Source organism: Heteronotia binoei, chromosome 1 (assembly GCF_032191835.1).
Source record: "Heteronotia binoei isolate CCM8104 ecotype False Entrance Well chromosome 1, APGP_CSIRO_Hbin_v1, whole genome shotgun sequence".
Taxonomy (NCBI): Eukaryota; Metazoa; Chordata; class Lepidosauria; order Squamata; family Gekkonidae; genus Heteronotia; species Heteronotia binoei.
Window position 1 is genome coordinate 101,029,359 of NC_083223.1, and position 13,805 is coordinate 101,043,163.

The window sequence follows — 13,805 nt, forward strand, 5'->3', positions numbered from 1 at the left end:
AAGACATGTTCTTTGTAAGAGAGGACACTGAGACAGATATCTGCTTTAAAGAATTAATACCTTAATACTGCTTTTTAAAAATCTACTGCTATATATATCCATTATGTTCTCTCTGAAAACACATTAATATGTTGTAGTTGAGCAACAATATAAGAATTAATGCCTTACAAATAATGCCCAATTTCTGTATATTCCTAAAAAAATGCAGATTAAAAATACTAGCTTAGCCTTTTTGTGTAAAAATGCAAATTCTCTTACCTTCTCAAACTTCAGTTTTACTGGCTTAGGGTTGGTAGCTGTTACAGCTTCAGCAATTTCTTGACCAATCTTAAAAGACTGTTCCTTAGTAGCGCCTTTCAGAAGTACAAACATGCTGGAAAAAAAAGGCTGAAAAGTCAGAAATCTATTTCAAAAATTTCCCAGCCATTAAAGCTACAAATAATGAGGTCACATAAAATCATTGCTTTGATCTCTCTGCCTTTTGCAATTGTGGGTGACTACTCTCATAAAAAGATCATTTGCATATAACCATTCACAGCTTTTGTACGAGTGCTGATGACTGTGCGTTATGCTGACGCGAAAGCTCTCTTACAGCAGAGCCTGGCATCAAGTGACTGTTTTATTTAAGTGTCTGTTTTGTTCATATAGAACCATGTGAATGAGAGCATAATGTGCATTGCCTCAAAATGCTCAAGTGGCAGAAACTGCTTGAGAGTCATTCCTCTCTCTGTAAAAACCAGGACTATGCAACTGATAATTAGAAAATGCCAAAGGATAACTTTTAAAACATTTGAGGACCCTATCAATTTTAAATACAATTTGAACATTTGAAGGCCCTATCAATTGTTAACACAATTCAATTGTAAATTCAGGTCTTCTTCCCTCAAGCATTTCCACTGCAGGAAAAGTTAATTTTACCATCATTCAAAATGCAACAACTGACTGATAAAAAAATGTGTTTTCCTCCAAAATAAGCCATCTACTGCAATTTAAGTTTGGATTGTTGTTGCTTGAGAGTCCAAGAGAAAGACATATACCTTTTGAATAAGACAATTGTTTTAGAGAGAAGGGGAAATTCTTGCTCATCAATGTAAATAGCCAACCTCAAAGACTCAATAATGGTTATTACTTTCTGAAAGACAAGGAGGAATAGAAGAGAGGAAAAAACTTGATCTTCGACTTCTCCACAATCTGGCTTCCCGGCCCTGATTATTTCTCTTTCTCTAATGAAACCTCTGGGGTTAAAGAAACAGATTCTTCCTTTCCTTTCTACTGTATGTGTTGATTGATAGTGATTTAGACACTTGATACTGGTATGCTTAGGCTATCAGTGTATCTCCTCCAATCCTACCTAAGGGGAGGAAAAGAGATTCTGGATTGATTCAGAGTATGCGTTAATACTGGAGCACCAGAAAAAACTGCACAGCAGCAGCCACATGCCCCAAGCTGGTGACAGGGGGTACGAAAGAAGTCTATTACATAATTCTGTTTAGATGATGGGTAGCTGTATTAGTCTGCCTGGAACAGTAGGAAGGAGTAAGAGTCCAGCAGCACCTTAAAGACTAACAAAATTGGTGGTAGGGTATGAGCTACTGTGAGTCACTGCTCCCTTCTTCAGATACTTATAATGCTGTTTAATAAGTCTCCCAAATGAAAGTTTTTTTAAAAAAAATTACCTGTCTGTATCCCCATACACAACTCGTGCTCCCCATTTTTTTGTATCATTCACCAGTTTTATTGCACGCTCCAAAGTCTCTCTGGCTTTGTGAACAATACTGTCACCAATCTGTAGATTAAAGATAGAAAATAATGTTTACAAAAATTCTCTTTCTGGATTAATCATGAGTCTCCTGGGAGAAAGGCAAGCTAGAAATAACAAATAAATTTATGGTATTCCCGTAACAATCCACACAGAATTGTATCAACCAATCTGTATACATCTCATGGAATCTTCTGACTTTAAAAACCTGAACGTATTTTTTTTATCACACTCTTCCTTAAAGGAGTTTTTGATATTGTACCCTCCTCCATTTTATCATCACAAATTGTGATGCCTAAATTTAACAAGTAAGTTTCATGGCTATTCTTATATGTTTTATGGGTTTTACTGTAACCAGCCCTGAGCCTGCTTATGGGGGAGGGTGGAATAGAAATCTCAACAAACAAATGAAGATCTGAATATGGTCCTAGTCCAACACCATAACCCCCTAAACTACACTGGCTCTCCCTTCTATTAATTTATTTAAAACATTTTTGTCTTTCCTCCCTGATCAATTTCCATGGTAGAGAACATAATATTTTTTTTTAAAAAAATTGAGCAATTAAAAATACAACCATAAATAGAGGGGAAGAGAAACTAAACCAACCAAGCAAAAATCTCCAAAGGAAGTTTAGAATACTAGTAAGGGGCCAAAAGTTAAAAACAATTAAAAATATACCTAACACTATAAAATAATTCAATTAACAACACAAACAACACCAGAAGGAGGGCCAGTAATTGTTATTAATGAAACAAAGAAACAAAAAGCCTTTACCTGTTGGTGAAAGATATCAATAGAGGGAGACAGACAAATCCCCCTAGAGAGGGAGTTCTAAAGTTTTGGTGCCATTACTGAGAAGATCCTTTTTTGGATTGTCACCTATCTAGCTTCAGATAATGGGGAACCCAAAACAGGATCTCCAGAGTGTACAAGTAGGTTCATGCAGGAGACGAAGGGCCTTAAGGTATCTCAGTTCCAGGTCATACAAAGCTTTAAAGGTAAATACCAGCACCCTGAATTGAGCTGGAAGCCAGTGAAGATCGCACAAGACTAGTGTGATATGCTTCCTACAACCCACTCCAGTCACTCTGTCAGCAGCATTCAGCTTGTTAGCCTTCAACTGTTTCAAAACTGCTCATGCTTTCTACAGTCTCTCTGGAGTCTGCTGGTAGCCTGAGATAGATCCGAGTGTCATCTGCATATTGATGGCAACAGTCCAAATCTCTGGATGACTTCTCCCAGCGGCTTTACATAGAGGCTGAAAAGCATTAGGGACAAGATGGAATCTTGGGAAACACTGTAGGCCAAAGGCCAAGAGGAGCAGCAGTCTCACAGCAACACACTCTGAAAGCAACCCTCAAGGTAGGACCAGAACCACTGCACAACAGTGCCTCACTCTCAAAAGGTGATCCAGGAGGATAATATGATTGACAGTATTGAGAACTAACAAAAGGTCCAGGAGAATTAAGAGGGCCATACTCCCTGTTTATCTCCCAGCGCAAGCCATCCACCAAGACAACCAATATCATTTCAGTCTCATAAGCAGGCCTGAAACCAGACTGGACCTAAACGATCCGCTTCATTCAGGAATATCTGAAACTGGCCTTCAACCAGCTCGCTCAAGAAAGGTACATTTGAAACAAGACAGCAATTATTCAACTTTCCTAGGTCCAAAGTAGATTTCTTTAGGAGTGGCCACACACTCACAAAACACAACACTCCTTTCCTACATAAACTGAAGCTCAAATGAACAAAGGTCTTAAGTCTGCTGATGCACTCTGGGTACACTTAAAGTAGCCTGACAATACTGAACAATTTAAGTTAATGAACGAAAATAATTGTTTAGAATTTCTTTCCAAACAATTAACAAAATATACAGCTATTTCACCGTACAAGGAATTTAAAATCTTTAATAAAATGGCCTCCTCAGAATACTTTGAAGTGGGTTATTTTTGGTTGGCAAGTCTAAGAATTAGCAATTACATTACATTTAAATTGCTTTGTTTCCTTTCCCCTAAATCTTAGCATTTGAATTACTCACCTCTACGCATGGCATCCTTCCAGAAAAATTAGCAGCAGTATAACCGTAAGTGACATTAGATATAAGTTTAAGACCAAGCTGTCGTGCCTCAAGCATTCGAGTGATAGCTTTGTCATGCTTGTAAGTTTTCACTGACTGCTTCACCATTATTCTAGTCTTCAGAATTTCTTCTAGCATTCTTGGCAATACACCCTTTCTTACAGAAGGCTGCCACAAAAACATGGACAAAAACATTAGATACTTCCTTTCCTCTCGTTGGTTACACAATTACTGCTTACCATACAAATACAGCAAAAAGCTTTGAGCGTTTTCACACTGACCTTACTCGGGAGCGACGTCCCTCTTCACCGTGCAGCATCTGCGTGGATTTCGCACTAATTGCTCCGCAGAACCTGGAAGAGCCACAAAGTCCCGCGGCTTTTGCGTCGCAAATGTAAACTTGGCCAGTTTACATTTGCGATGCAAAAGCTGCGGGACTTTGCGGCTCTTCCGGGTTCTGCGGAGCAATTAGTGCGAAATCCACGCAGACGCTGCGCGGTGAAGAGGGACGTCGCTCCCGAATAAGGTCAGTGCGAAAATGCCCTTTGTTATCTGGCACTTAATTATCCAGATAACCAGCACAGCCCACAGGGCAAGCTCCTCTTCCTTAGCCACCACATGCCTATTGCTTACAGCTTGATGCACCTAGCTGTTGGACCTCTGACAACTGGTGCTGCTAACAAACATCAGAGTTGCCCTTTTGCCCCTCAGACTGCCTTGAGCTTTCAGGAGGTAGCAGACTCTGCTCCAGTGATGAAGTGTTCCAGCTCCAGTGACAAAGCATTTTGGAACAAGGGTGAATATAGCAGACAAGCAAAGAGAGGCTAAGTGGCATATATGTATGTGTGTGTGTATATACTCCCCCAAGTTTTAATATAAAATTCTATTAAGATAGGCTAAGTGAAAAGTTTTAAGATAGTAGGGAGGGCAAATAGTTAAAAAAATAACTCTAGGTACCAAAATGTTGTAATATCAGGGTTGTAGCTCCTCAGATGTGGTTTATTCAAGGGAATAAATTTTAGTTCTGTTCTAATTTTCTGGTCTAGTTCTAATTCTGTTCTAACTGCTCAAGCTACTCAGGTGTAGCTAATTTTAGTTTTAAACAAACTCAGAGGTTTTTCCGCAGCATGGGAAGGGTTTAACGGGGGTAAACAAAGAATGACGATTAAAACTGAGGTCACAGGGATAGCTTATGCTCTAATACAATTTTTAAACTTTATTACACCTATAGATTAAAGTACTAATCCCAGACACTAGGGATAGTGAGTTCACAAATAAGGCTAAACCTTAGACAGGTTTTTGTAGTAGAATGAGAAAAACAAAAAAACAAATTAAAGCAAACTGCAGCTAGATTAGGTTGATTAAGGAAATCACAGGAGTTCCTGACACCGTGCAATTTAGCAGTCATTGAATCACCGTAACTAACTGCCAATGGTTAGAAATTACGTCTAGAGTCCTTAGAGCCTTCTGATGGTGACAAATTACATGGACAGACAATGTTCATGTAATCCTAACTACCAATGCTTCCTCATGAAGCTGAGCACCACAGACTTAAGGCCTTAGCTCTATTCTTGAGTAAAAAGGCTCTCCCTGCATCCACATCCAGGCAGGATTTTTCCCAGGTCACCACTAAACCTAGTTGGGTGCAGGTGGAAACAATTAGTCAAACATGGTTCTTCAGGAAACCACAGCTGGGGGTGAATCATCTAAGTACGGGAAGATAACACAACCCTGTGTGGGCAAGTGAGCCACTACTATAGTCACACACTTGGTAAAAATCCTCAGTGCAGTAGCAAGGCTGAAGGGAGGGATGTGTGCTGAAACACCCCTGAGCCTTGCTGGAACCATAAGTACCTTATGTGAATGGTGGATAGCCACATGAAAGTAGGTGTCCTTCAGATTGAGCAAACCATACTCCAGGGGTAAGAAACTCAATGAAAAAAAGGGACATTCTAAACTTTGAAATATTTAAGAACTTGTTTAATTTTCTGATGTCAAGTATGGGCCTGTGCCTACCATGCATCTTATTAACAAGAAAAAAATCTAAAGTGGAAAGGATTGGAGCCCATACAGGACCCTCTCTACTATAGGCTTCCACACGAGTTCTGCTAATTATACCTGGAGCTCTGAGTAGGGATTATCTATCATGGTAAGGGCCAAGTGGGAGGGTGGGAGAGGAATTTTAACTTGCAACCATCACAAACTATGAACAAAACTCAATTGCCAGAACAAACAGAAAACCAAGCTTCTGCAAACTCTGCTAACCTATCCCTGTAATTAGGTACATATAACCACTGGAGCTGATAGTCAGAATTTTGCTGGGTGTTGATCCTGCTCCCTCTGGGGATTCTGCTGGCTGGATGTGGGCTGTGGGGTATGTATCTGCTTTGGAAAAGGGGAATGCTGGAAGGGGCAATGAGGATACAAATATGGCATTTGAGCCTGCTGTTGCCTTTGACCCCTATAGAAGGGGATAGTGAAGCCGTGTTGCCTCTGAGGGAAGTGCTGCATCTGGGCAGAGGCCGAAGAGAAGATACTCAATGATCTGGTCATTTGGCAAGTCTTCTTCATTGCTGACAGGAATTAGTGATTTCTGAGAAAAGGGTCAACTCTTTGACGGGAAGATCCTCGACTTTGCTGTGTGTCTCCAACAGGATGCACAACCAAAAGTTTCCAGAGGACTATGGCAGAGGCCATGAACTTGGCCTATATGCCTGCATTAATCTCGTTTAGAGAGCCGAATTGCCTCCAATTGAATAAGTTTGGCCACTGTCTTGGAGACATCAGGCAGCTTTTCTAAATATTGGGACAGGCTTTCTTAGAAGAAATTTTGGTAAACTTGCCTCCCCCCCGCCCCCGCGCATTTAATAACTTGGTAGTTTGCCATGCAGAAACTGAGGGCAGAAGCATAGAACTTTGGCACCAAGGTGTCAAGGTAATAACTTTCTCTGTCTCTGTCTGCCACATCTCTGATATGTCTGCATATCTTCTGTAACCAAAATGATGGAAGTGGATTGGTGGTCAGGAACTTGCTGGAGTCTTGCTTCACCCTGTAAAAGTTTTCAATCTTGTGAGGGGTTACTGGAGTCAAGGACGGTTTGTGCCAAATAGGCACTGTAAGGTCAGAGAGACCTTCCAGGATCAGGAATGCCACTATACCTGGGGAGTCAGAGTACAGAAAGCTCAAGATTCTGTCCTTTGGTCAGTTGTCCAAATTGGCAATATCTATTTTGAGGGCTTTCACCATCCTCAGCATTTGCTTTTGGTAAAGGTGAAGATCTTTGTTAGCAACACCAATGTCAGATCCCCAACTGTATCATCAGGTGATGGGTCTGAGGCTGTCAGGATGCCACTGACTCCTCTTCATCTGGCACATGTTATGGGAAACCAGAATAGGATCATGCTGGAATGAGCATCCATATACCCTCATGTATTGGAGTCATGTTCAGCTTCCAACTTCAGGGTTTATGATGCAGTAGGAATGGCACTGGGGAGTACAATGGAGGATCCGGTTCTGAAAGAACAAGCTGACTTGCAGGAATACTAAGTTAGTCCTTCTTAGCATATGAAAAAGGGCCTACCAAGGAGACTAGATGTGGTGATGGGGTGCATGAGGGTACCAAAATGATGTCCTGATCTTCAGTGGGCCGTTTCGAGAAACTTGTCCCATCCCAGTTTGGAAATGGAATTGGCCTCCTTGTACTTGGATTTTTAATGTTTCTTTGCCAGAGGTTCTGACTGGGAATGGGTTGGAGCCAATGCATCCAGCGATTGAGACCACATGTGCCTAGATTCCAATGCCATGGCTATTTAGGAGGCTCTTTTTGGAGGATTCAGAACCATCTTAATGGTTGGGCCTACAGGAACTGAGCAAACAGAGGGAGGTCTGGAGCAGGGCTCCAGGGCTGAAGCTGAGGTTGCACAATCCAAATTGGTGGGGTCTGAGCTTGGAATAGACTTGGAAGGAATCAAGGTGGATAACACCTTCTCCCAAAGTGCCACTTTAAGCCAGGACACTCTATCTGATTGAGCTTTAAGTGTGAAGTGCTGACAGTTGGGGCAAGCACTAACATGATGGGACTCTCCCAAGCACATGAGGCAGAGCTCATGTTTGTCACTGTGTCATCTTGGTCCCACAGCCTTGGTCTCCATGATGGGGCATCACAAGCAGCCAAAAGAGAAAAAAATCAGGGTATGCTAGTGGGATTTCACCTCCCTTAAAGGACTCCAGCTGGAGTCACCAAACATGTCCAAAAAGGATGAAAAATCTTTTGCAGGTCAAAAGGGCAAAGGCAGTGGAGCATGCTAGAGTGTTTTCTATACATACGGCAGCAAAAAAAGAAACTGAGGGAAAGGGGCACCCACCATTGCAGCATGTGATGCCCTGGTGGGAGAATCCACACACACATTGGCTTTGTAAGAAACACGGCCTCTCCTTTAGGAGTTTCTGGCTATAAGAAAATATGCCCACAGCTGACTTGCATAAGTGCAGTCCCAAATTGGGGTTGCACTGAAGACTGAAGATGAAAATCTCTCAAATATTTATCTTTCTTCCATTTTTTGTAATGTAGCTGCTTGTTTCCACCATTTTAAACAAGCACAGTCTTACGTTACATCTTTCCTCTCTTCAACTCGTAGTTTGTATTGGGACTCCCGAAAACATGAGTAATTTTTCCTGCTCTTACTATGATTTGGCTATGTGACAACATGACACAACCAATTCAAAGTAAAAGCAGACAATATTGGCTTCATTTGCAGTAGGTGTCAAGGAAAAGAGAGTGTGGCTGCTGGGAACTGGGCTGCAAAGTCAGGGTGTGGTTTCAGTTCAGCCTTAATTTAAATGTTATGACAACATGCTCTAAGATTAAAAGTAGACTGGAAGCTTCAACTGGTCCAGAATGTGGTAGCTCTTGCTGCCACTAATGGTTTAAAGTTTTTACATTATAATAAATGCAAATGTCAAAAGAATCAATAGAATGGAGGCAACAAAACCCAATGACTATTGCATCATTGCCAATGCAACATAACCATTCTTAATAAAGTATTACCTTGACAAAAGCGATTCCACTAGGTGATACTGTAATATCATGCCGAAGCTGATACAGTAAATCTGGAGTTATTCTCAGAGATGTGCAGCCAAATTTACATTCCTCATATCTACAAAATTAGAGGAAAATGAACAAACATGGAGTAACAATACATACCAACTGTTGAAATTCTACTGTAACACAGATCGGAATTCTTTCCATTGTATAATGCTGTTTAGATAAACTATAGCTATAAAATGAATATTTTACTTTCTCTGCATGCCTTCCTCATCCCAGCTGCATTGTTTAACACACTACAGCAATGATCCTGAGGCCACTTTGGGATTCTCACTCTCCCTTCCATTCCTCCCTCCCTCTTGAATACATCTAGGAAAACACTTTTGTGGCAAACTATAGACAGATGTTTTGTCCAAATCACAAATTATTAGTCTGTCCTCTGAACTTGGAACATAAACTGTAGTTAGAATCCTGGTCTGGGGAATAAAGAATAAACTAGTTTGGAATTCAGACAAAAAGGCAAACTATGACCTCTACAGAATAATTTAACTTCCTCGCTACAAATTAGGTGAGGGAAGAAAGGATTAGTACCTGACAAGTTCAACAATTCTCCAGGTTCATTCCCATAACAACAGCTGTTTATTGTAACATGTGAATCTCACTAGCCTCTCTCATGCTCCAGATCCAGTCTCAGAGTCTTCATTGTGGGGCTCTCTATGCCATCTATCATTTCCTTTTCTGGCTTGCCTGTCTCATCTCTCTTTTCAGTTCTATTCTCCTCCACATGAATAGATTATGGCTTGTAGTTTGATGTTAAGGTTTATATTATTACTTACTTTCCCAAGTTCTCAACATGTCCCAAGCATGTAGAATAACAGTAGTTGTATGCTATTATTATAGATGGATACAAAGACTGGAAGTCTAGTACGAGGACAGCATTACTGTAGAAACGAGACTCTGGCTCCATTATTAGAGGAATGCATAGTGGGGCTCTCATCTGAGCCCGCTGCTGAGCACTAGGAGTCACAGCAATGTAATTCATTGGTTTAGCAATGCGTAACATCATTGACTCTACACGGTACTACAAAAGAAAACAAGAACATGTAAGAATCACTGGTCAAACTTAAATGCTTCTTGTATTTTTCAGACACTGGGCTAAAACTGCTATAAATGTGATGTTGTTCAACCAGTAGCTCAGCCCTACTCAATAATAAAAGATGGATTTGTATCCAAGAGTGATGGCCTGTTACAGAGCTGTTCCTTCACATACAGATCTTGGCTACAATCCAAAAGAAAAGGGTATGACCCTTTTGGTCAGACAATCTTTTAAACAGATTAGAATCAAATTTACCAAACTTTCTCCTAAAAGTAAAAAGGGTCATTTAGTTATGTTGACTATTCAAAAAGTAATGAATAATTTACCTGTGATCCCCTTGTTAACACATGCAAGAACTGAATGCCAAACAGCCTTGCCATTTCACTTGTTCTGCCAATCAAGTCCAGTTGATCTAACAGCTGGAGATTCCCACGAACACGGCTAATGTAATAATCAACCAGTTTCCACCTTTAAATTTGAAGCAAAGGGGAAAAACCTTCAGAATCTGAAAACAAGAGATAGTCTCAAGCAGAACAAACTTTTCATTTTGAATTGCAGTACACAAGTGACGTCAATTCTTCCACTATCATTTCTAGAATGACTTCTAGCTTAAGTGGTAACTTAATTTTAAGACCTGTCATTTCAAGAAACAAGGGTCTGTGAAGTCAGCACACATTTCCTACTTGGATTCTAATTCCACTCTTTCTTGATGTGGCAGAATGGGAGAACACAATAATCTTCTTGGCCACTTTAGAAATTTGGAATATATTGCCATGGTAAACCAAACTTCGGGACTGCTGAAGTATAATATGCTTCCATTGTATGTGGGGAGACAAATGTCATTACAGGAGTTTTGAAGTAATGAACCATAAGTTCAAAGTTGTTTACATTGAATGACATTAATCAGGAGGCCTCTACCCTCTCAAATGGGATTGCATTGTATCATTAGAGTTTTCTTATAGATAGATATTTACTCTCCCACCAGCTTAAAAAGGTGACAAGGTGAATACATTATATATACTGATTTTTCTGCTATTATGAATAAATAGGAGACAGAAGTGTGTCTATGGTATGATCCTAATACTTTTAACTATGGATCTGTGAAGGATGAAGATTCCAAATGATCTTGATCAGACGCCAGTCTAGATCCCTGTCTCAAAACAGAACAGCCTTGTGTACCACTGAGTATATGGTCACTCCAGATGTTGTATGATTCTTGGAAAGGATTCTTTCACTTGGTCAATAAAACTCAAGTGAAGCAACTGGACAACGGGTAACTCTGCAAAATCTATGGTGGAATCTTTGGAGATTTCATCAACTATTTTCTTAGGTGAGGAAAAAGAGTACGTAAGCTTCAATTTTCCCTATCTTAAGGAGTCTCAAAATGGCTTATAATCTGCTTCTCTTTCTCTCCCCACAATAGGCACTTTGTGAGATAGGTGGGGCTGAGAGTTCTGAGAGAACTGTGGCTGCCCCAAAAGGTCACCCAGCAGGCTTAGTATGGAGATGTGGGGAACAGGGGTTTACATTCAAATCTACCTGAGTTGAAAATATAGCTAGAAAATACTTTATCAGTATTTTTCAGATATATTTGAGCATCCAAATGTATCCAGGTTTTGGGGGGATTTTTTAAAAAAATCCATCCCCACCCCCAAATCCTGGATATATTTGGGAATTACCAGGTAGATCCCAAAACAGCAGAGAGGCAGTAGCAGATTGGTCTCACTTCTTACCTTTGTTGGGCTTCTACTGCAGTTGGGCTTCTACAGTTGGGCTACCTTTGTTGGGCTTCTACTGCAGTCCCTTTAAAGTTTAAAGGGACTGCAGAAGACAGCCCAAGGATCAGCTGTGCAAAAGGGACTGGACTGTTCCCACTGGCTCGGCTTGGAGCTGGCTTCTTGTGCAGCCCTGTTTTAACTAGACTGTAGGAGAAGCCATTCCAGCCAGGACCTGCATGCCATGGGGAGAAATCTTCCTGCAGCAGTTCCTGGGGCCGGCTTTTCGTGCAGCACAGTTTAAACCAGACTGCAGCTGTCCCAGCCAGGATCTGTATGCCAAGAGAATCTTTCATACGGTTGGAAATTAGAAAGCTGATCTGACTGGGAACTAAATCTGAAATCTCAGTTTTTCAGATGTTACCTAGTAGATATAAAACTAGAATTCAGTATAGCCAAATGCAGAGACCTTTCTAAGAAAGACTTAGGTATGATATTATGGCCAAAACTAGAGCTAAAACTAGAATTTGGTATAGCCAAATGCAGAGACCTTTGTTTGGTGTAAGAAAGACAAGTGTGATATTATGGCCAAAACTTGGATATAAAGTCTCTCAAGCCCCGAGCCTGACATCTGCATGGTATGTCACTATGAATGAACATGTTTAGGAGAAGTGTTAGTATGGGATATTTATCTTTTTCCTATTCAGATTAATAAGGTTTTGACAAAATAAAAGTGTGCCACTAAAGCATTTAGGCTAGGGTCTCAAAATACTCTCAGTTCTGTAATCTGTAAAGAACTCTGGTTAGACTTCCCCTTCTGGAGGTGGTGCGTGGTCACAGTACAGAACTGTAGTATACATTTTAAATACAGGGAACATGCTTTGTGTATTCTGTGAGAAGAGGTACAGCTTGTGATTTGATAAACTGACTCAATTCTTGAGAATGTCAGATGTCTAAGAGCTGCAAAACATGCAAGGAAGAAAGGCAGGCAGACAACTAGATGGGGAGGGAAAGGTGGAAAGAAAGCTAATTTAATTTTAAATGCATTATTTAAGTCTGGCTTGGCTTGGAGAAGCGATTTAAAGAGAGAAATGACTTTTTCAAGCCAGCTGACAGGGCAGTGAGAGCTTTGAGAACCACACTATATGTGTGAAGGAGCCAAAGGTAATATTGAGGATAATGTCTATGTATTAGAGAAAGGTGCAATGGGAGCAAAATTAGTATTAAACAAAAAGCCTCACCACAGGTGTATCCACCAGCTACATAGGCGTTTGGGGCATGCAAGCTTTAACACCATAAACAAAACCTTGGCTATCTTAACAGGGGAAAAGGTTATGCCCTGTGATTCATATTTAGACTAATATACATAAGCAAGCTAAACCAAAAGCATATCCTTTGGCAAAGAAAAGTAACAGGATATCAACAAGGCCATTGCAATTAATTCATGCAGATGTAATCGGCCCATTTCCCCCTAGTGTGTCAAAGAATCGGTTTGGCCTAATTCTGGTTGATGATAAATGCCGTTTTGCCTGGGTCTATGCAATGAAAAACAAATCAGATGTGTTTAGTACATTCAAGTATTGGGCAAACAGGGTGCAAAAGCAGCTAAGTTGCAACATTGGTGCTTTACAGACGGACATGGGGGGTGGGATTTATTGGGCATCAATTTGAGTCCTGGTTGAGAGAACAAGGGATAGAGCATAGAATAGCCAACGTGTCAGTGCCATCTGAAAACGGAATAGCTGAAAGAAAAGGCGGCATATTACAGACTATGGTGCATGCTATGCTCAAAGACAGTGATTTGAAAATCTCATATTGGTGTGAGGCATTAAAAACCTCCTGTTTTGTAGTGAACAGACTGTGGACACAGGCCATAAATGATATTCCCTACAAAGCACTGTATGGCAAAAATCCCAGTCTAGAGTACCTAAGGATTTTTGGTACAAAAGCCTGGGTAAACATACCTGTAAACAAAAGGAAAAAAGGGTAGAACCAGAGCTAAAAAGTTATTGTTTCTTGGTTACCAAAATGGTATGAAGGCCTATCGGTTTGCAGATGAACATAATATGTTAAGTTTCAGTCGCTCTGTGAGGATCAGAATTGGCAGAG

The 13,805-nt window shown here is 40.6% G+C and overlaps 1 protein-coding gene across 1 annotated transcript in view; it reads right to left on the reverse strand.

Moving 5' to 3' along the window:
• REV3L (REV3 like, DNA directed polymerase zeta catalytic subunit) overlaps window positions 1-13,805 on the reverse strand; it is a 154,621-nt gene that overhangs the window by 23,453 nt on the left and 117,363 nt on the right. The window contains exons 22-27 of the mRNA XM_060238202.1: window positions 10,308-10,449; window positions 9,722-9,966; window positions 8,889-8,997; window positions 3,802-4,008; window positions 1,677-1,786; window positions 259-373 (exon numbers count right to left, since the gene is read on the reverse strand). Coding sequence (XP_060094185.1) covers window positions 259-373; window positions 1,677-1,786; window positions 3,802-4,008; window positions 8,889-8,997; window positions 9,722-9,966; window positions 10,308-10,449 — 928 coding nt within the window. The remainder of the gene's footprint in view (window positions 1-258; window positions 374-1,676; window positions 1,787-3,801; window positions 4,009-8,888; window positions 8,998-9,721; window positions 9,967-10,307; window positions 10,450-13,805) is intronic.